This window comes from Centropristis striata, chromosome 5 (genome assembly GCF_030273125.1).
Source record: "Centropristis striata isolate RG_2023a ecotype Rhode Island chromosome 5, C.striata_1.0, whole genome shotgun sequence".
Taxonomy (NCBI): domain Eukaryota; kingdom Metazoa; phylum Chordata; class Actinopteri; order Perciformes; family Serranidae; genus Centropristis; species Centropristis striata.
The window spans coordinates 26,055,125-26,077,254 of record NC_081521.1 but is presented as its reverse complement, the minus strand read 5'-3'; the positions used below and the strand labels follow the sequence as shown (position 1 = coordinate 26,077,254).

At 39.0% G+C, this 22,130-nt stretch overlaps 1 protein-coding gene across 1 annotated transcript in view; it reads right to left on the bottom strand.

Annotated features, from left to right (window-relative positions):
* Positions 1-2,244: 2,244 nt before the first annotated feature.
* The window catches only part of cacna1db (calcium channel, voltage-dependent, L type, alpha 1D subunit, b), a 120,445-nt gene continuing 100,559 nt past the window's right edge, over positions 2,245-22,130 (bottom strand). The window contains exons 33-50 of the mRNA XM_059333992.1: positions 20,851-20,979; positions 20,594-20,659; positions 20,342-20,433; positions 19,703-19,862; positions 19,470-19,597; positions 18,217-18,313; positions 18,020-18,122; positions 15,534-15,635; positions 11,524-11,660; positions 10,015-10,131; positions 8,802-9,256; positions 7,912-7,938; positions 7,506-7,646; positions 6,317-6,474; positions 5,918-6,030; positions 5,641-5,775; positions 4,972-5,157; positions 2,245-4,620 (exon numbers count right to left, since the gene is read on the bottom strand). Coding sequence (XP_059189975.1) covers positions 4,315-4,620; positions 4,972-5,157; positions 5,641-5,775; positions 5,918-6,030; positions 6,317-6,474; positions 7,506-7,646; positions 7,912-7,938; positions 8,802-9,256; positions 10,015-10,131; positions 11,524-11,660; positions 15,534-15,635; positions 18,020-18,122; positions 18,217-18,313; positions 19,470-19,597; positions 19,703-19,862; positions 20,342-20,433; positions 20,594-20,659; positions 20,851-20,979 — 2,652 coding nt within the window. The 3' untranslated portion in view covers positions 2,245-4,314. The remainder of the gene's footprint in view (positions 4,621-4,971; positions 5,158-5,640; positions 5,776-5,917; positions 6,031-6,316; positions 6,475-7,505; positions 7,647-7,911; positions 7,939-8,801; positions 9,257-10,014; positions 10,132-11,523; positions 11,661-15,533; positions 15,636-18,019; positions 18,123-18,216; positions 18,314-19,469; positions 19,598-19,702; positions 19,863-20,341; positions 20,434-20,593; positions 20,660-20,850; positions 20,980-22,130) is intronic.

Here is a 22,130-nt window from a genome sequence, read left to right as displayed (position 1 = left end):
CCATTGGTACAAAATCTATAAGGTACTAGTACTTATGCTACAAAGTAGAATAGAGCTATATTTGTTTTCTTTAAATTCCATACAACAAATGGGTAGAAAGCAGAAATCTTTATCACTTACTTTTTACAAACACTGTACAGATTGTATACATTGTAAAGCCGTGGAACAGTACAAAAAAATAAAGCTGTCAGTTGCACAACAAAGCTTTGTGTTGGTTTTTGTCACTGGGCTTCTTTTGATAAAAGTCTAAATTTTGATGCTTAGCAGATGATCCAGCTGTCACTGATTTATGTTGGTTTTATCCACACAAAGTAAATCTGGACTGCACAAAGTCATACAGTGCTTTGATGTTTGTAAATCCAATCAATGTTAACACTGAATGACTTGTGGATTTTTTATGTCATAAAGGGCTTTGATCTAGTAATTATTACCTGTTTCTCTCATCAGAGAAACCATCACAGGTTTGATCCCCACATCACCAGAGTGTCTATCTGACTGTACAAGACGCTGTGCCTAATATGGCTTTTGAAGTGATTACTCAGATGTTTTTTTTAAAAAGTGAGTAGAATCTAAAACAGAAAAATAGAGCCTCAGGCTGTATTCGCACAAAAATGAATAGATTTTAAAGAGGTAACTGTGATTCTTAACTCATTTCTGATCAGTTTTCTCTGCTACACATTCACCCATCAAACACCTAGCTGACTTTGGAGATGTGAGTCTGCATCTCAGATCAGATTTTTATTATAAACTGCAGATATATATATATATATATATATATATATATATATATTTTACATTATTACATCTTTAAATATCGTTTTTGTGCAAATGCAGTCTTTGCCACATCTTCCCTGACACACTAACCAACACACAGAGTAGTAACAGAGGTAATAACAATATTTGTCAAAAGTTCGTAGTTAAACACAATTTACATGCAGTTAAAAAATGCATATTTATTAGCTGGCCACTAAAACCTGTGATATATAAGGAATGAGTGCATTTACACTACATACAGTACGGAGCACATTCCAGATATCCGCTCAGGTTAAATTAACCTATATTCACTGTTAAGGGTTTGCAAGAAATACAACTTTTCAATATTGGAATGAACCTTCATCAGACACGAAAAACCGTGTACACTTCAACAACAACCTAAATCTGAAAAATGTATCTGGAATATTTGAATATTGATGTGCGTGTAAATGCACTTAATAACCCCTCGTTTTGGTTTCATATTTGAAGAGCCCTTTGATTGCACAGATCAAACATAGTATTTAGATTGAGAAAAACAGAAAAAAGAAAGATTGCCCTGTCACGACCCAGTGTTGGTTTGTAGAAGTTGACCTGAAGACATTATTCCAGTTGGCAGTGGGAGATAAACAGGGATTAGTGGTGGAGTAAATGTGAAGAACAGTAGGTGAGAAATGTTGCTTTTCCTTATTGTGTTTTTATCTACGAGTAGGTTCAGTTGTGTAGTTCTCCCTTCAAACAGCAGCTGCTCTGGACAGGTTTTGCGCTCACACTGGTGTGGGAACAAAAAGGAAACTGTACAAATACAAGGCCACAGCTGACATCAATCATTTCATTCCAAAAACACAAATATACTTTATATATTCTCAGTACAACATGTAGACAAATGGCAAATGGCAAAAAGAAAGCAAACGAAATGACGTGTTTTTGTAGGCTAACCCAGAAGTTAGCATCGACATGGGGTCTATTGAGAATTCATCTTCGGGATTATGCATTGGATTTTGGATCACGGCAGAAAATAAACTCTGTGGCAAACACACATTTACACAAATAAACACCACTTTTATGATGTTTGAAGCGTTACTGCAGCCGATGAAAGTAAAAAGCTAACGTTATGCTATAGTGAACTACACCATGGTCACACGACTTGAATGTCATGACTGTAAGCTTCAGACGCTCTCCAATAAGCTAACCAGTGGTTTTGACAAGCTAGCGAAACTATAGCCTAATAAATAGTTTATTAACCTAATCTACAATCTACAAGAGCTCTGAAAAACACAACTAGAGGCTGCAGGACTAGTGATAGAGTTCCTGTTTGTGTTCGGCATGATGACATAATGTCCCCGACAACCACTGTAGTCTCATTTAGCCACTTGTTAGCAACCACCTTTTTTAGGACACCTATTAACTTAAATACAATTCACAAGTGGGGGTATTTACTAACATATTTTATGTCATACAACAAAAAGCGAACATCTCTTAAGCTTGTGTTAACCACAGACCTTATTTCAGACATTTAACCACAAACCCATTCAAAATCCTCAGTGAGTTTGAGAGGAGATACCACAGGGCGCTAAAATGCTGATCATGAGTTTTTAACTGATCATGAAATGGCCTCAACGTAATACTGATGCCTCCTACATAAGCAAATCAGCGTGAAGATTGTCTGTTTCTATTCAGTTTTAAAATACAATTTAGTTAGTATTTCTGACATGCAGATCATAAAAACCTACAGTCGGATAATGATTTTGGTTATTATGAAAACCTTGGAAAATGGCTAGATGTCAGATCTTAAATTAAACTCTTATGAGCTAATTTTGTTGTTATTGTTATATTTGTCCAAACAAATGTACCTTTAGTTGTACAAGGCATTAAAATGAACAAGAAATTGAAGCAAAAGGGTGGTCTAATAATTTTTTCCATGACTGTATGTTTACATGCAGGTGAAGTTTCACAGGGAGTAGTACGTTCACATTATTTTGTAGTAGATCTTTCACCTTAATTTGACTCATCATGAAAATGAGCACACAGCTGCAGGAAGAATGATTCAGCTTTAATGGCTGCTCAACTGGTGAAACCAAAACCAATAATCGTAGTTGGTGATATTGAATTACGTACATGGAAATTCCTAATTAAAGTCGCCTGCAGCGGTTTAACATACCAATTACCCTACATGTGTCTACAGATGTTTTGTAATCTTTTTCTCACGGTAAACAAGCGGTTTGTTGTATGTTCATGACTTTTTGTTCTTGCATATTCTTCCAAGCTTGTAACAATGAAATGGTCTCTCCTCACAGTTTTAAAGGGGCTTTGAAAACAAAGTGTGATATTGTACTATCACCCCGAAATCTTTCTTTGTTTTCACTCTGGTTAAAGTAATGGAGTTGAGTAAAATAAGTGTAATTTATTGTCTGTTGTTGCAAAAAAGGGAAGGATGATGAGACAGAGGAAACACATTCCAAGGTTTGCTTGTGTGTGTCAAATCTGCGTGCACATGGAACAGAAGGATATGCCTGAGGACAAAGTCTTTTTTTTTTTTAGTGATATGTGATTTCCTTTTCAAGTCAAGTATGGAGACGAGCAACGTTTAACCCGAACACCCTGAACCCAGATCAGCCTGATCGTCACTCTGTGCTGAGATTAGCTGAAATAAATCAACAAAAGAAAAAATAATTTATATGTTTTTGTAATATTGAAGTCATGGAGGCCAAAATGTAATGTAAATAACCAGTGTCTGTTACCATGACCATTTAAAGGTGAAAATCACACATTATATATACATGACATGAAACTCTGAATACAGGGGAGTCATTGGAGAGCCAAAGACATGTTGCAGCGGGACAAATGGAGCTTTGCAAAGCCAGCTTCACTTTCTGAGTGTGCTTAAATTGGGAGTATATTTTCTGTTCTATTGGCTCTTCTTATTGAGTGAACAGTGTACAATTTATGCCCTTGTTTATACAAAGTTACACAAATCTGGGACAGTGTAGCACAACAATGACAAGGCCCACAGTGCTGATATTGTTCACTCAATGTGGATGCAAATTAAAGCCTTACGAGATGCTGTTTCATTTAAAATCCATGTGCTGCCGTACAAATAAATAAAAAATAAATGGAAAAGTACAGATTGCACATCATCCATACTGTGATGCAACAGCCAGTATTTTAACAAACTCGACCCTCAGTGGGTGTTGTTGTGAAACTAACTTGGCAAGCTCTAGGCTGGCTTTGTGAGGCTGGCAGGTTAACCTGTTGTATGAATTAAACAAATCAAAAACACACCCTAAAGAGTATCCTGAATTCCTGCTTAGAGGCAGGCAGGCTGGCAAGTAGATGATTCCATCTGATTTCAATATCTTTTTCTCAGCTTTTCCGTATAGCCATCTGTTTCCATTTCCATTCTCCACTTCACAGAAAGAGAAAACAAGGCACTTTGTTCTCTTATCCATCCATTTTTATATTTCTGTCTACTACAGGACGCTTCTGAACTGAGACGTCCCCCCACTGTGGAATAGTTGTAGAAATTCAATTGAAAAAACCTAAATAATCCTGTGTGAGCCGCTGCTATAGCGACGTGATGCATATCATCTCGTCCGTTAGGTCCTCCTCGCATTTCAGAACCACGTACGGCTCCTCGTCACTGTAATCACGGATACTGCAGTCTCTTAGATGCGCGGTGGCGTGTGTGTCCGAGCCAGCGCTTTCCGTTCCCTCATTGTTGCCGTTACCCATACTGCCGTTCAGCAGGTTACTGGCGGCGCTCTCCATCTCATCGATGGTCATCTCGCAGGCGTCTGCAATCTCGTTTTTGGTTGCTGTAACAAACTTGGGGTCCCTGGCGTATTTGCCCAGACCCTCAGAGATCAACACCTGACGAAAACAGAAACATAACCAAAGCTTAAAAGATGATTTTATCAATAAATTCACATCAGAATTCACCTGAATGTGAGATTCAGGCAGCCTCAGAGACACAACATGCTATTGGCTTATTGCTCTTAAATCTGGTTTCATGTAGTTAATAGTTTGAGTTTTTGGTTGCATATCAAAGCTAAAAAATGTTCAAATTCAAATGTGAATCCTTTGTACATCTCTATGCTGATTCACAAAGAAATTGACATTAACAGTCATATTCTAATTTTTCTCTCTTAAACTATCCTACCTCCCCAGATGTATTAATTAAATCATATCAAAGCTGTCTTAAAGTTCATGTTGTGTACTCACAGCCTCTACCACACTGTTGGCGCTGCCTCTCTTCTGCAGGCAGTGTGAGCAGCTCTCTGCAGGTAACTGCAGACGTGACGGAGAGTGGCTGCGGCTGGGAGGACCGTCCTGGCTATCTGTGTACCACAAACTCCTCTTCACCGCTCCAGGGATGCTGCTGACGCTGCCGGGACTGCGCCAGTCCACCTGATCACACAAACAAATACATGCACACACAGGCATTTGAAACCACAAGTTCCATCTTTCTTCCTGTTTCGTCCAGTTCCAAAGCACTCAAATATGAGTCTTGATCTATCGATAAATATAAATAGATCACCCACTGGCTTGTATATAGCTGTTCTGAAGCTTCACGCTGTATTGAAGAAGACTTAAAACTAGCGATTACGACCATAAACTCATTAGTAATATGTTTACTGAGGGTTAGGGTTAGATCAAGTGTGAAGCAGGATAATTTTCTCATAGACTTCTATATAATCAAAGTCACCCCCTGCTGGCCTTAAGAAAGAATGCAAGTTTAAGGCCCTTTTACACACTGGTCATACATACTAGTTTGAGCTCATTTGACAAGAACCTTTAAGTCTGTCATCTTGTTAAAACTTGCTCAATAAAAACTTTCCCTCCATGTGGTTTATCTTAACATGTGGTCTTTCATCACACAGGTAACCAGACCTGTATGAGTGGTGTGTAGCAGGGCGAGCAGTCACGGCTGATGGGTGAGGCGGGAGGCGTAACCCAGGAGCGCAGTGACCGTGTAGGAGACAGGCGAGGAATTCGGCTGGCATCGAGACCGGCCACCGCCATTACCTTAGGATCAATCGAGTAAGACCGACATTTTGGGGTAGAGAGAAGAGAAAAAAAACAACTGCCTTTTATGAAAGTACCACTATATTCATGAATGGAAAAAGTGTGTGTGTGTGTGTGTGTGTGTGTGTGTGTGTGTATGAACCTGTTGCTGCACCAGGTGCAGTGGAAGAGCTGTGCAGGATGGAGAGGGAGGAGCATCATCCTGACTACTTCTTCTGCGAAGACACTCAAAACTAAATGTTGGTCTGTTGGAGGCTGAGAGAAAAAATAAGAAGAAAATTAGCCCTCAGTCAGTAAACAGTAGAATAAGTAGAAAAAACAGTCTTCAGGAATTGGATTCAATTGGGAAATGTACAATTGCACCTCAAGCAAGCATAAAAAACCTTTATTCGCATTTTTTAAAGTTTTTTTGAAATTTGGTGTTTCCATCAAGCTTTTGTCATGCAAATCTTCAAAATATGCATAGAAATTAATGGAAACGACTAATAACTCAACAAAAAGATAATAAAATACAGACAGTTGCTGTGCAGCAGCATACCACCTTGAGGTGAGGGTAAAAGCCATCTCCGCGGTGACCGCCTGCCATCTTGGTAGATCGGCTGTTGGTCATCGTCATAGCAACCATCCTGCTGCTGGTCGCCCCTGGAAACTTGGAGGTCAAAGTCCCCCTCAGCATCAACCTGCTCCTTGTTGCACAACCTGTGAAACGAAAAATACTTCACATCTTTAGAGGAGCTGTTTAGCAAATTGATGTAGCCCGAAGAATTATTTCAGTGCTACAAAAAAAACATAACTCTTGGTCACATTTATCCTCTGTCTCCCAGTAATTTTCCACTCACTGTCAGCCAGCCACTCCCCCCTCATTAGCCCTTCACCTATTCACTCAGCTGCCTCTGATCACTAATCAAGTCACTATTAAAACTCCTGCCACTCAAACACTCATTGCCAGATTGTTTTTTGCCACTTGATGCCAGATGTTATCTCAGACTGATTTCCTGTCTGCCTCTGATCTACCCGTCTCGTCTGACTCCCAGTAAACTCACCAGCCTTCTGTCCCTGACTTGGAGTGATTCAGCCTGCTGTATCAGCTGCTCTGCCAGAGACTTTATTGGGAGACTTTGCTGTTGTTATCAACCTGTTCTGTGTGCATGTCCCTTGCATTGGCCTGAACCTGCTGAGTCTTCCATTAAAAGTCATTACCAACTGTTCCTGGTATCTTGTGTGCTGCAATTGGGTCCTTACATAACCTGTCACACTCTTGTATGAGGAGTACAAATATTTAGGGGGGAAAAGTTCGAAACGGTTAGCAAATTAGTTCATTGTTATTTTGTTGCGTGATGGTCTGCACTTATATATCGCTTTTATCCACAGCACTTTACACTACAGACTGCGCTCATTCACCCGTTCACACTCACATTCATACTGGTGGCAGAGGCTACCGTAAACGGTGCCACCTGCCACTATCAGGAATTCATTCACACACCGATGAACGTAGCATCGGGAGCCATTGTGGCTTCAGTATCTTGCTCAAGGATACTTCGGCAGTAGGCTGCCATGGTCAGGATTATCCCACCCAGGGATCGAACCACCGACCTTCCGATCAATGGGCAACCTCTCTACCAACTGAGCCACAGCTGCCGTGATGCACCATGAACCACAAGTGCTCATTTTAGATATATTTCCCATAAATTATTTTCCAATCAGAGAAAAAAAGATTGCTGCCACAGTACCTGTCCTTTGTGAGCATGATGTCGTCTTCATGAAACTCCTCCCCGCTGAAGTACTCTCCCGAGCCTCGCTCGTCATCGCTGTCCCCGCCCCCTGGATCCTCTCGGCGAATGGTGGGGTACAGCCCACCACCACTCTCTGACCTTGCATTGAAATGTTAAAGATAAAAGAAGTCAAATCTGTGCAAATTGGGCAATTATACATAAATACGAATCACATGTTGCTATCTTTTTTTCTTTATTCTTCATTTGCTGTGTTGGAGGTTTCATGCCAATTCAGTGCAAAAAAGCACACACACTAATACTGTGAAACATCAGGAGTTATCATGGAGCTTTGACAGCATGTTTCTGTGATTCAACCTGAAAAAACAAGCCTATTTTAAAGATGAGGCTAACATCATGCACATACCTAATGTAGGTCTCATAGTAGCGTGTCCTGCTCCGAGGAGAGGAAGAGGGCGGTCAGACAGAAGGGATCATTTGCAACAGGAGAACAGGAAAGGTGGTGGAAGACAGGTTGCATGCAGTGACAAAAGACAAGAGGACACAAATTCAGGTGCTTCAAAAATTGTTTTTTTTACAGGCCGAATATGACATCAGTGGTTTAACTTTACAAGCTAAAAGCGTACAGGGAAAATAAAGTAATGCTTTGTTTATACAAGGTAATTTAGGTACCTTGTATAAACCAATACCCATGAAGTTGCAATCAGCTGCATGGGTAGTGATTTGTACATCTGTGGGGGAAGTTCTGATATGGACCACTGAGATCTGGTTATGCTGAACAATGAATAGCTTCAGGAGTTTCTCAAGAACATGCCCTCACATGTGAAAAATGTCCAGTATAATTTTATTTTTTTTACAAAAGGCTTGATAGTTTAACAAGAAATATCTAATCTTTTTTTTATCTAACTAAGTTTATAGAATTTCCTTCAATTCTAAAAAAAAACTGCATTATAAAATACAATAAAATCGGAATCTGGGTTTTATTTAGCTTATGTATGCACTAAGAGTAAAACAGACTTTTCATAGTGACCTGTCAACCATAAGGTAGCTCCACCCTAAAGCATTTATCGTAGTACTAGTAATTGAGACTCTGAACCCATTATAAGATAATAAATAAAGTAAGAAGTAAGGTCATTTTCTCATAGACTTTTTTTGCAACCACTGGAGTCACCCCCTGCTGGCCATTAGAAAGAATGCAGGTTTAAGGCACTTCCACATTGCCTTCGCTTTCATAACTGGATATCACCACTTTGGAGTACTACTGCATGTGAAGTTATGAATCCTTTTTTCACTGACCTTGCGGAGTGCGACTTCCAAAGCTTGTCCTGTACTTCTTTGCTGTATGTGGACACTGATGATCCATTTTTGGTGGAGGACGGACGATCTCGCCTTAACAAACACTTCTGCTGCCTCCCATTGGCCATGGAGAGAAGTGAGGGCACGTTGGCATTGTTGAGGTTGGCATTGGAGGGTATTGGCGATTGATGGCAAGTGGAAATACAGTGAGCATGATTATATGAATGAGGGGTGTGATAATGATGGTTATACTGGATGGGTGAAGAGTTAATCTCTGTCTCCCCTCTTCTGTCCATGTCGCTGGCTCTCCTGCCTGTTTGGGTGGGTTCGGTTGAGGCACTACAGGAAAAGGGCAGGATCTGTAGGGGCCGCTGGGTGACAGTGGTCGGGTGAGAGTAGCCTTGCTGATCAGCACTGACATGGTTCACATGGTTTCCAAAAAGACCGCCGTTTCGCTGCAGACGCACACCAGAAACCAATGAGTAAAACAGCATAAAAAATAGTTTCACTTCTTCAAAAAAAAAATATGATTATAACACTGTGATGATAACAAAATGTGGATCCTGTGTGTAACATGTGAGACATTGTGCAGCAAATAAAATGAGAGCAAAGCTACTGGGGTGTCTGAGTCCATTGCAGTTTTGTAGTTCTAAGTAAAAAAAGGATATCAACAGAAAGCTCTCGCTGAAGTGTGGAATTAGATTAGCTATCAGCTTCATTTAGGAAAAGTGTCTCATCAATAACAATTAAACCTAAAAAAAAAAGTCAATGTAAATGTCTGAAGGGGATCTTGTCAGCCGGTAAAAGCCATCCGACCTCTGCAACTCTGGTTGCACTGGTTACCGGTGGCTGCATGGATAAGCTTCAAGACTCTAGCTCTGGCGTACTGCGCTGCTAATGGTTCAGGCCCAGTTTACATCAGGGATCTAGTCAAACCCTACACCCCTGCCCATCCTCTCCGATCTGCATCAGCCAAACAGCTGGCGACTCCCACACTGCGAGGGTCAACCCACCTCAAAACCACTTCCAGACTTATACACTTATATAGCACTCCTGTAGTGGTTACACTTGGCTCTTAAAAGTTATGTACTTACTTGCTTCCTGTGTTCTAAGGCTTGTACCATCAGGGTTGAATGCACTTATTGTAAGTCGCTTTGGAGAAAAGTGTCAGCTAAATGACATGTAATGAAATGTAATCTTAAAGAACCATTACCCTGTAGATTTCCTCTTCCTCCTCTCCATTAGCATCTACTAGCTCTGCCTCTTGCAGGTCACATGATATAGCTCGACGGATCTCCGGTCCAATGTCATGCAGCGTGCGCAGGCCGGCCTGCAAAGAGAGCAACTGTAATACCAAATCTGCCATCAAACACCGGTTTTATCTACATCTGTATCTCTACTCAGTTCAGATGGTAATGTATTCATGTTTTTTCACCCAGATTAAACAGATCTTTTCACTCTTGGTATCCACCAGGATAGTTTCTGGTTACTCTGAATATAATACTCTATATATTACATTCATAACATTATTATAGCAGCAAACAATGATTTACTGAGTAAAGATAAAGTGGAGGAATGGCCTGTGTGCAGGAAATCCTGGCCCAGACACTGAATGTAGTACATCAACTAGATCTCACTAAATCTCAGTTTAGTGAGATCTCTCTTTCAAACCCGTAACAACAAAACTGTTAAGGTGAGGATAACAGATCGTCTTATTCCCGAGACCTGAGAAAAGAATAACACAGATATCCTATCCACCTTAGTCACTCTCTTTTGACTGTTTTGTTGAGACACAGACAATTGGGAACTGCTGAAGTATTTGTTGTGTCTGGTATGAGTAATGAGGGTTATCTAAACATGTTGCTGAATAATCCCTGAATGATGATGATCTGACATCATCGCCATCTGATATGACTGCCACACACCTGAAGGCACTTCGACCTGACTTGTAATGGAAACAGCCAAAAGTGCCAATAGAAAAGGCCTATACCTGTGTTCCGCTTGTGATATTTCCCGGAAATTACTATACTATAATAATATAATAATAATAATAATAATAATAATAATAATAATAATAATAATAATAATAATAATAATAATATACTGCAAACACTATGGCTTTCATCAGTGGGCTAAAAGCTTAATCACCACTGTGTTACCTCATTCAGCAATATGTAGTGACTTATCAGGCATTTATTTAAGTGAACATGTTTAAATGTTTGTAAGTAATAATCCCAAAGTTGATTTTTGGTTTCAGAGTTGGCTCTCATATAGATGAAGGATAACAAGGTGGTGTAGTGGGTCGTGGGTTCTAATCTGGCTTCTGTGTTTGCATGTTATCCCCGTGTTGCCGTGGGTTCTCTATGGGTCCTCCGGGCTTTCTAAATTGCCCGTAGGAGTGAATGAGAGCGTGAATGGTTGTCTGTCTCTATGTGTCAGCCCTGTGATAGAATGGCAGGGTGTACCTAAATTTCTGACCAATCGAACAATAGTTCTTGGACACCAAACAAAAAAAAAGTTCTGCCAAGATGATGTGTCAAGAACAGAAAAAAATACATCATTCTGTTCTTGCAGTTCTTCCCTGTGAGAGAGAACACATTTCTCTGTTCTTGTGGAGTACGTATTGACCTTAAGCAGTTAACGATAATGTGTGGCTGTTTAAAAAACATTCAACGACTGATTTGTCCAGGTCACTGGTGGAGGGAATGGATTCTTTACTCACCTGTAGAGCCATGGTTGTGTTCAGCTTCTCCCATGAGCGCTTTCCTACAAGACCTTGCTCTTTGCGCCTCTTGAACTTCCTGAAGTAGTCCTGTATCAGGAATGTGGCATAGAACTTCCCCACTGTTACCTCGTCATCTGAGTGAACAGACCAGACACACCAAAGCCTCCCAAATCAACACCAAAACACCTCAACATTAACATAGAACTCCTACCAACCACTATCTCACTATCACTATCTATCTAAGACGACAGAAACACATGTAGTAGAAAAACTGAACTCCATTAGCAGTAAAAAAGAAAATGCACCACTGCTGTACAAGGCTGTAAAGTCAATACCTTGACAATGAAACAAAATACAATTAATACAATTCAAATGAAAAGAATACCAAGACATGTTGATGAAATGCCAGAAACCCTTGCTGCATGAGCATTATAAAAACACTATTTCAAGAGAATCATACGCACACTACGCTGTCATAAAGTCATTTTACAACAGCAAATTAAAGAAACTGTCTTCTTTATAATCTATATGGACATAATGCTGCCAAAGCAGCTTTAAATTCCCTTTCAATTCTCACTTCAAAAGCAAAAAATACAAAGGTGTAGCTCAACATTATTCACGACATGGTTTAAATATCAGAAAAGTCAACAGCCTGTGGGAATTTTGAAGACTCTGCAAATGACATCAAAGCTGTGCTGCAGGCCTTAACCTGCAAGCAGATAACATCTACATGTGCAGCTCCCATCTTGCATCTCTGAATACTTGCACATGATTATGAAATACTCAAATATGAAATAAAGCACACACCCACACATACAGTACATTCACAACTCTACATGCTAGCAAGTTCAATATGACCTCTTAATGCGCCATCACCAGACTTCAGATATATTACATTTTAACTGCATTGTCTATTAATCTAACTAGTTACTACCACACAAAGCAATGCACCATCGTAAAGCGACTGCACACTTCACTACATTTAGCATCCACAGCTAGGAGACAGAGGAGCAGAGATGTTTTATATCTTTATACTTCCAGGAAAAAACAACATGATCTGCAGCGAGAAGTACATGCAAGAAGGCAGCAAAGAGAAGCAGCAGGGGTCGGAAACTACACAGATTAAGCTATGACTACACACACTATCTGTCATGCATGGAGGCTACTCATGTCTGATTCACTCAGATAAGGCTGCAGAAGAAAGAATGGGGAGACTATACAAGAGAATAACAGGCTGAGTATCAGCGCGTGGGAAATGTGAGCTTTTTTTTGTTTTTTTCATCGTCACCTTTCACTGACTCATATTAGCTTGAGGGGAATCGAGTAAAGGTGACAGATTTCAGCAGGATGGATGCTTTAAAATGGAAGTACCATTTAATAGTCTGATGATTCCACCTTAAAGCAGCGAACACATTTCTCTACGTCACCCGACACGGCCAGAGAGAAACTGTGAAAGGCTCTGTTCAGAAAGAAACCTGTGAGCAAAAGCATATTCAAAGTATTTCACTTACACTTAACCACAGAATATGCAAAGAGCATCTTATATCTTACAGCATCTCTGAATCTGTGCTCCAGATTTTCAGGCTTATTATTATTCTTCAGATAAATCCTATTTTCACACTCTTTGGTTCAGATTTTCATGTTTTTTGTGCAAGAGATCTGCAGAATTTTTACATAACTTCACTAAAAAAAGAGAGTAAAAAAGAGTACAGTAAAAGAGAGTGAAACAAGTGATTTTACTGTGTTCAACGATATAAGGTTCGTTATATTTTTCTTCATACTGCATCAACCTGACTGCAGGTTCTCTTTCTGTGCAGAGCCTGATTAAGGTTTTTTTATCAGAGGTATCAGTAGTTTCATGCCATCAGACTAAAACAGAACTGCCCCAAAAAGCTTAAGTCGGCAGAAAGAGGAAAGAAGAAGAAGGCCAGCAGCTGAGCGAGCACTAAAGCACAGGAAGCTGTGAAAGAGACAGACTTGGCAGAAAAGATTGAAGAAAACAAGAGAGGCGGGTTAGCAAACTAATGCACACACAGACATGCAGTTCAGTGAATAAGTCAGAAAGCAAAACAGAGCTGAAGCATTGTAAGCAAAGATGGACACTGGACATGGACATGACTAGAGGCAGCTGTATGTACATGCGACACTGATTATTATTATTTGTATAACCCATAGCAACAACAACAACACATGACTCAATGTTTGGACTGCTGTGCATGCTGGTATTAGATGGATATCATATTTCACGGAAGGAAAGAATGTCACATTTGTTTAGGATGATGTGAAAACCTGAAACTTTTTTAACAGATAAACAACAATGAACAATAAAGAATCTGCATACATTTTTAAAGTTTGCTGGCTAAAGTGCCAGAGCAGCCATGAATGATTTAATGTGTAAAGAAACAGAATGTAATTATTGGCATATCTCAGCTTGGCTTTCATTGCAGTGCACCTTGCAATTAAGATATGTGCATTTCTAAATTTGATACATACTTTGAAATACTTGGACAAAAACCAGTCATAAATGCGCTTACACATAAGAACAAGTTTTTGTTGGAATTGTTGAAAAAGATGATGTTGACAATGATTTTTAAAGCCAGAAAGAGAACTAAAAATGTGCTAAAGCTTGGCCTGTATTATCAGCACAATACAAAAAGTTCATGACGTTTAAAAGGTCAGCATTTAATAAAAAAAAAAAAAAAATCTATGCAGCTTTTTTCAGTGTCCTTATCTGATATGTGCAGCGGGGGAGAATTGGAGCAAGAGAGAGTGCAGAGAGCGAGATCACTGATAAGTGTAGGATTCTGGCAGAAACCACAGAAACAATGACTGTCTAACTGCGATAAGAGAGTTTCTGTGAACTGAGGTGAAATTTTTGTAACTCTCTCATTTTGTCGGTTTTCTGTCAGTGAGTAGGCCCCGCTACTTCAGAAAAGCAAAAACAGGATGCTCAAGGTCCATTAAGGATTTTCCCTCAGCAAAAAACACACATTTACACAAGCAGGCTACAAGAGCAGCAAGTATCACCCTGGCTATACGCTTTATGACACCCTACCCTCAGGCAGGCTTAGGGTCATGAGTGCACGGACTAACCGCGTGAAATATAGCTTCTTTCCCAGGGCCATAAGTGAGCTGCTGATAGGTTAAACAAGCTGGTCTGAACTTAACTGTGTTGATTTGCACGTTAATGACACTTTTAAATTGCTTTTGTATTTTACTCCTTGTGTATTTACTTATTGATGTTGACTCTTTTTATCTTACTTTCTTATGCTGCTATGTGAGTGCTTGATGTCATTTTAATTTCGTTGTGTAGGGATGTGCAATGACAAAAAAAAACAAAATAGATCACTTGTTTCTGAAAGGGGAAATCCTCATAAAATCTAGCTTGTGTGTTAAACTTAAAAGGCTTTAAAAAGTTTATAATTAACTTCCTTGTAGTGGGCATCTGCAGTCAGCTTGGATTCATGGCTTCTTTCTTATGGTGACCCAGTTTTTCATTATAAAAAGTATCATTGTGCATAGAACTCAACAAATAACTAGAATTTGTTTTACATTTCCTTCTCTGTAACCAGAATGATTCTGTTAACTTATCACACCAAAAACGTGTTTGAAGTATGAAGTGTGGTGTAATTCTGAGGGGACTGTATGATCATAATTCAGTAAAGGAAAATTGTGTGACTTCCTTTTTTTGAATGCAAATTAAAGAGGAAATCAATTTGCATTTAATGACATTTCCACTGTTTCCAGTGCATCCTGCTTCTATTAATAGAAGCATTGACGTGGATGTAGAGTCTTTGTTGTGCAACTTCCAAAACGACTCACGACTCACATCACCCAAGATTTCCATTGCTAACTCTTGGAAAATACAAATGAGAACCAACGTGTATTTAAATCAGCTGATATGAAAGAACACTACAGAGGAAAGAGGGACACTGTGAGGTTACTGTTGATGGGAAAGTGATCGTGTTAACCACGTGCATCTGTGTGTTTATGTAATGACCACTGACCGCCTGCAGGGGGCACCACTTGGTCCAGCAGCTTCATGCTGGTCCTCTTCCAGATCTTTTTAATTACAGCTCTGAGCTCCTCATTGGCTTGCTCCAGGTTACCTTGGAAGAAAAGGGTGTAATGTTTAACTGCAAGGTCACTTTGGTTAAAAGAACCAAGTGGTTGATCATTAATTTGGTATATGACATAAGTGGCAAGCAGTGGTGGAATGTAACTAAGTACATTTACTCAAGTATTGTACTTAAGTACAATTTTGAGGTACTTGTACTTTACTTGAATATTTCCATTTTATGTAACTTTAGACTTCTACTTCACTACATTTTGAGGAAAATATTGTACTTTTTACTCCACTGCATTTAGCTGACAGCTTAAGTTACTTTTCAGATCAAGATTTAACATGAAAAACATAATACATTTAAAGTGATTTGACTTTTTTTTTTAAATTAAAGCTTCTAACAGTAAACTGAGTAGTTAAAACGAGCCCTACCTTTATTAAATTAAATGACATCAATGCATCAATAATAATCTAATAATGTTTTTAGAATAACTTTACAACTAACAATCTTAGTGGGTCCATTCTGCATAACAAGTACTTTTGATACTTTAAGTACATTTCGATGCTGATACTTTTGTACTTTTACCTAAGAAGTTTCTAATGCAGCACTTTTACTTGTAGTGGAGTAATTTCACAGTGTGGTATTAGTACTTTTACTTAAGTAAGGGATCTGAATACTTTCTCCACCACTGGAAGCAAGATGTTTGTAAGTATTATCTCTCGTTCTCATACACACAAATATCACTACAAATATAATGGGATTTAGCACAAAATGCCTTAGGTATTTTAAACATATAGGTAAACGATCCGAATTGATCATGTATATCTCAGGATTTCCTCACAAAAAAATGGGAAATGTAGTTTATAGCTTTGATGCTGCATTACATGTATTAAATGTTAAAAGCTCTGTTGGCCATAGAGGAGAAACTACTGATGGAACATCTATAACTCCCTCTTGTGGCAAAATGTTGAACTGGAATATGGGCATTGAAACCACCAGGACACATTTGTTAATGATTATACTAAAAGTCAATCTAGCATGACGTGATATTAACTAAAAACTCACCACTTCCCAGATATAAAATTCAAAAGAACTATTTTCACAAAAACAAAACAACAAAACTTTTATATTTGTAGATTGCAATTAAAATATATGGCTCATGCAAATCTCATATGACCTTATCAGTGGTGGAATGTAACTAAGACAACATTTACTCAGGTACTGTACTTAAGTACAATTTGGAGGTACTTTACTTGAATATTTTCATTTCATGTAACTTTATACTTCTACTCCACTACATCTTGAGGCAAATATTGTAGTTTTTTCTCCACTACATTTAGCTGCCAGCTTTAGTTACTGTTCAGGTCGAGATTTAACATTAAGAAATACATCAATTTAAAATGATTACACAAGTTTATGAATCAAACCACACAACAGTGTATTAGGTAGCTATGATAATGAGCCCGACCGTGACATTAATTAATTAATTAATTAATTAATTAATTAATAAATACATTAATATTAATAATCATATAATATATTTGAAATATATAAAACAATCTGAGAGAGGCCATTCTGCATAGGGAATACTTTTACTTTTGATACTTTAAGTACATTTTGATGCTGATACTTTTGTACTTTTACTTTAGTAAAATATGAATGCAGGACTTTTAACTTGTAGTGGAGTAAATGAACAATGTGGTATTAGTGCTTTTACTTAAGAGAGGAATCTGAATACTTATTCCACCACTAGACCTTATTAAACTCTTATACTGCAGAACCATGTGATCAATATATCAATACATTTTATTCTCAAAGGAATTTTAAAAAAAGGAAAAAAGGTTAAAATATGGCACCTTAAGTGATGTTTCATAACTTTATGATTTAATGCTGTCACTGAAATTAATTCCTTTTTTATAATGCATGAATGAATTATACATTTTCATGCTGTGCTTGAAGTATGAGCTCATGATTTTTTGTCCTTTTTTTTCACATTTGGTATCATTTAATTGTTGTTTTATGTCTAATTGTGCTGAAACTGTATTATTGTCAATAAGGACCCCCTGTAAAACAAGATGGTACAATCCAGGGGGTCAATCTTAAAAAAATAATAATTGGAAAAAAAAATTTACAATGAAGAATAGGAAGTACAATGTTGGCTGCCCAATGGACAAAGTTTCCTTTTTGGTTTTTTTTAAATAGCCCATCATGCTAAAGTCTCTCTGTTCAAAACAATGTTGATCATTAGTAAGTAATGAGTAACTGGTTTAATGAAAAACACACTGCAGTGGTTTCTCTGGGCTGTTTAAGTCTTCAGTGCACACAACAGGACACTCACGCACAGCTCAAAAAAGCTCAAATCGGACCAATCCATAAGAAATGAACCAATAATATTGCAGATCTCTGATGGCTTTAAAGTGCTGACTCACCCTCAGTCTTAATCTTGAGAGCAGTGCGGACCAGAGCAAACAAGGTGGCATTGAACATGACTGTCCCATCACTGTTCAGGGGCATGTTCATCGCTACCAGACGCTGCAACAGAAGTACAGATTCCAAATGATGCATCAAATGTAAAAAGTTTTAACGTGTGTTTGTGTGAGTGTGTTGTTATAATGTGGGAACCCACCTTACAGGCCACTCTGTGAGGACAGAGCTTGCCGAAGCCCAGCGGAGGCTGGATCCTCCTCAGCAGGGTCACCACATCAAGGTGCTTTATCCTGCCCCTGACAACAACATGCATTCAACTTTTAGGGACAGTAACGCTGAGCACAGTCTTCACTGCCACCACAGGTCCTCATAAGTAACTGATAATCAGTTGGTGCACTTCAGAGGGAATCACTGACACAAAACAAACACGATAGAGTTGGGGGGACAAATTGATACAGCATAGTATCGCGGTATTTTGTGTGGCAATATTATATTGATTCATGGCCGCCAAGTATCGATATTTATGTATCGATTTTTCCGGAGGCCGTAGTGGGCTCACTTTTAGGACTATACTGGAGACACTGGTATATGAAACTACAAGATCAAAGGAATCTATGTGCGTCAGGATATTGTGTCGGGAAGTTGTCAAAAGAACGCTGCAAAGGTAGGCTTTTTTTATGTTTCATTCAAAAAAATTCAGAGCAGTGAAGCTTAAAGTTGAGGAAAGTTTGATAAAATGCTGCAGTTGTTGTCATCCATTCATGTTTGATATCAGTTAAGTTCAGTTTGACTTAATATTTATATTTAATATCCCTGCTGTTAAAACGGAGGTAGGGAAATTCGCTTTTGTTTATTTCGCTCCTTTTAAATGGAATAATCTGCTGTCTCAGCTTCAGTTGGATACACTGATTCCTTTTAATCATTTTAAAGACATTCTTATTGATCTTATGATTTCTGAATGTGCATGTGCTCATTGAATTTATTGTACTTCTGTTGAGTATATATTATTATGGATATGTAGTGTAATGTGTTGAATTGTATTTGTACTGTAATCAGGGCGCCATTGGAAATGAGAGCTTGCTCTCAATTGGCCCTCCCTGAATAAATAAAGGTGAAATGAATGAAATGTCTGTGGGTTTCACTCTTTTTTTGTGGAAACATAAAAAGACTGAAGTGAGATTAATAGACTGAGAATTTTCTCTTATTTGACAAAACAATTCTTGATTTAATTTAATTAATTTAATTGTAATATACCGTATTGCAATACTCACCATATCGCAAAATGCTTAAAATCAAAATAATATCGGATCATGATTCAAATATCAGGATAAAATCGTATCGTGGGGCCTCTGGGGATTCCCACCTCTAGCTGACACACACATTCCTTAGCAGTACACAGGACAAGTACGGGGTAAAACACTTCTGATGATGGTTTTCTTCAAAACAACTCACTTGGCTTCAGGGTCATATTCAGACCAGATTCTTTTAAACTCATCCAGGTGATGCGGTCCAAGAATGGACCAATCACGGGTCAGATAGTCAAAGTTGTCCATGATGACAGCAACAAACAGGTTGATGATCTGAAACCAGGACATGCAATCATTTTACGCATTATTTCAAATCTGTGCCATTCTCTCTACTCTTTACCATTGCTGCCACTGCACAAGGTGGAAGAACAAGATTACCAGGAAAGCACAGAGCATGTAGAAGCTGATGAAGTAGATGATGGCGAAGCCGCTGCCACAGGTTCTCTCCTCTCCGGGGTTGTAGTCCGACTCTGAATCACACAGCTTCCCTGGCAGACAGGCCAGCATGATCTCCTGCCAAGCCTCACCTGTGGCACACCTGACACGGAACAATAAACAACATTAACACAGGAGCAGACAGGGATTTTATTTCAATGCATTTATGCACTTATAATGGCTTGTAACCAACAATTGAAGCTACACAAACACATGAAATTGCATACGTTTTTTAAGTTTGCTGGCAACAATGTCTGAGCAGCTATGAATGTTTTAATGTAATTATTGGCATATCTCAGCTTGACTTTCATTGCAGTGCACCTTGCAATTAAGAAATTTGCATTTCTAAATTTGATATATACTTTGATATACTAAAACAGCCATAAATGCACTTACACATAAGAACAAGTTTTTGTTGAAATTGTTGATAAAGATGATTGCAAGACATGTTAAGAATGATTTCTAAGCACAGACAGTAAACTGAAAATGTGCTAAAGCTTGGCCTGTATTAGCAGCACAACACAAAAAGTTAATGACTTTAAACGGGCAGCATTTCATTTTTTTTAAAAAGACCACAAACACCTAAAGAGCATCAGGACAGCTTGAGGAAAAGTCTGAAAGTTGTTGTTGCGGTTAATTTGTGTTCCATCCACCATGGCTATTTTCCCAAACACCTAAAAAAAAAGAAGAAGAAAAAAAAGACATAAATATCAGCCAGCCTCCTCTCAAATTCTTCCAAATGCAAAAAAATAAGGTTACGATCCATTAAGCACAATAAAGTGGAAGCAACTCATATATCCTGCAGCGTCTCAAAGAGGATATAAACAATTTTACCTGCATTCCAATTACAGCATAGATGAAGAACAGCATGGCTATCAGGAGTGCGACATAGGGAAGAGCCTAGGTGGGAAAAAAAGACAAAAGAGTGAGTGACACTGCTACGAACACTGGAATCTGCCCATGAATAGTGGTTATACTGGTTGTACGCCAACTACCCAGAAACCAGTCAGAGATTATACTTCTGATCATTTTAAATGTTCTATCTCATCGGTTTATTATAGTGCAGTTTCAAGAGGGATGTTTTTTGTCACCTGAAATGACTTGATGAAGGTCCACAGCAGAGTCCTGATGCCCTCCCCCCTGCTCAGAAGTTTGACCAATCGCATCACTCTGAACAGGCGGAAGAAGGTGATGGAGATGCGAGCGCTGTCCTCCGTGTTCTGAAGCGGAGTATGTGAAGAGTGATTAGGGGACACAGACACAGATACACAACACAGACAATGATAAAGCTCTGTACCACTCATTCATTCATGCAGTCACTCATACATGCACAACTCTTACTTGTCTTAGCTTACAAGCCACGTAAAAGTAGATGAAAGAAATCTTCTTATTTATGATCTTTTGGCATCTTTGCAATAACAACAGTCAATGTGCATGCAGAGTAACTATGTGTTAATCACCATTCTATGACCAGCAGACCTGGAGAACTTACACATACAATAAAGGTGCAGTAGGTAACTTTTATTTAAAAAACTTTTTTTTTTTTAAATGTTCTCAAACTACCCCTATATTATAAAAGAGATAATCTGTGAATAAATCTGGTTCCTCTGGCTCCTCCTAGGGCTCCTCTTAGCATTTGGAAGACCTCACTGCGCCAGAACAAATACAACCAATCACAGCCAGGAAGAGAGGCTGCTTGTGAGTCGGACAGCTGGCCAGTTAGCTAGCTAGCTTATTTATTATGCATGTATTCCATCATGCTTCCATGCAACGGTGGTTGCAGAAAATGAGCTGGACACAGTTGTGTCTGGTGAAACAATGTCCTTTCCAAACTGTGGCACAAGTGTATGGATTCATTCATTGTCCTTAACAGCTTAACCAGACTCCAGTCGCAAGGGGGCTGGAGCCTACCCCAGCTGACATTGGGCGAAAGGCGGGGTACACCCTGGACAGGTCGTCAATTTAGAGTCACCAATGACACAATAGGCGTTTCCACTGACTACTTTCTGAGTGCTTTTTGGAAAGCGGCTGAGTGTTTTGGCTCAGCCCACTAGTTAGTTCCCCTTGGCCTCTGTTCCCATACAGGTACTTTTGTAGCGGCTAACCAACGGAGTCTGAATGTGACAACAGACCGACACGGCAAGCAGTGTTGCCAACTTAGAGACTTTGTCGCTATATTTGGCTATTGGCTATATTTCGACTATTCAGACCCCTCTAGCAACTCTTCTTCAAAAATGCCCATGTTTTGTTTGTCTCATGTAAAAAAAAATATGTATTGTTCTGTGTAGCTCCACCAACTATCTCTAACTTGGACTGAGGACGGAGGACACGTGGAGAACATGCAAACTCCACACAGAAGAGTCCCAAGCCA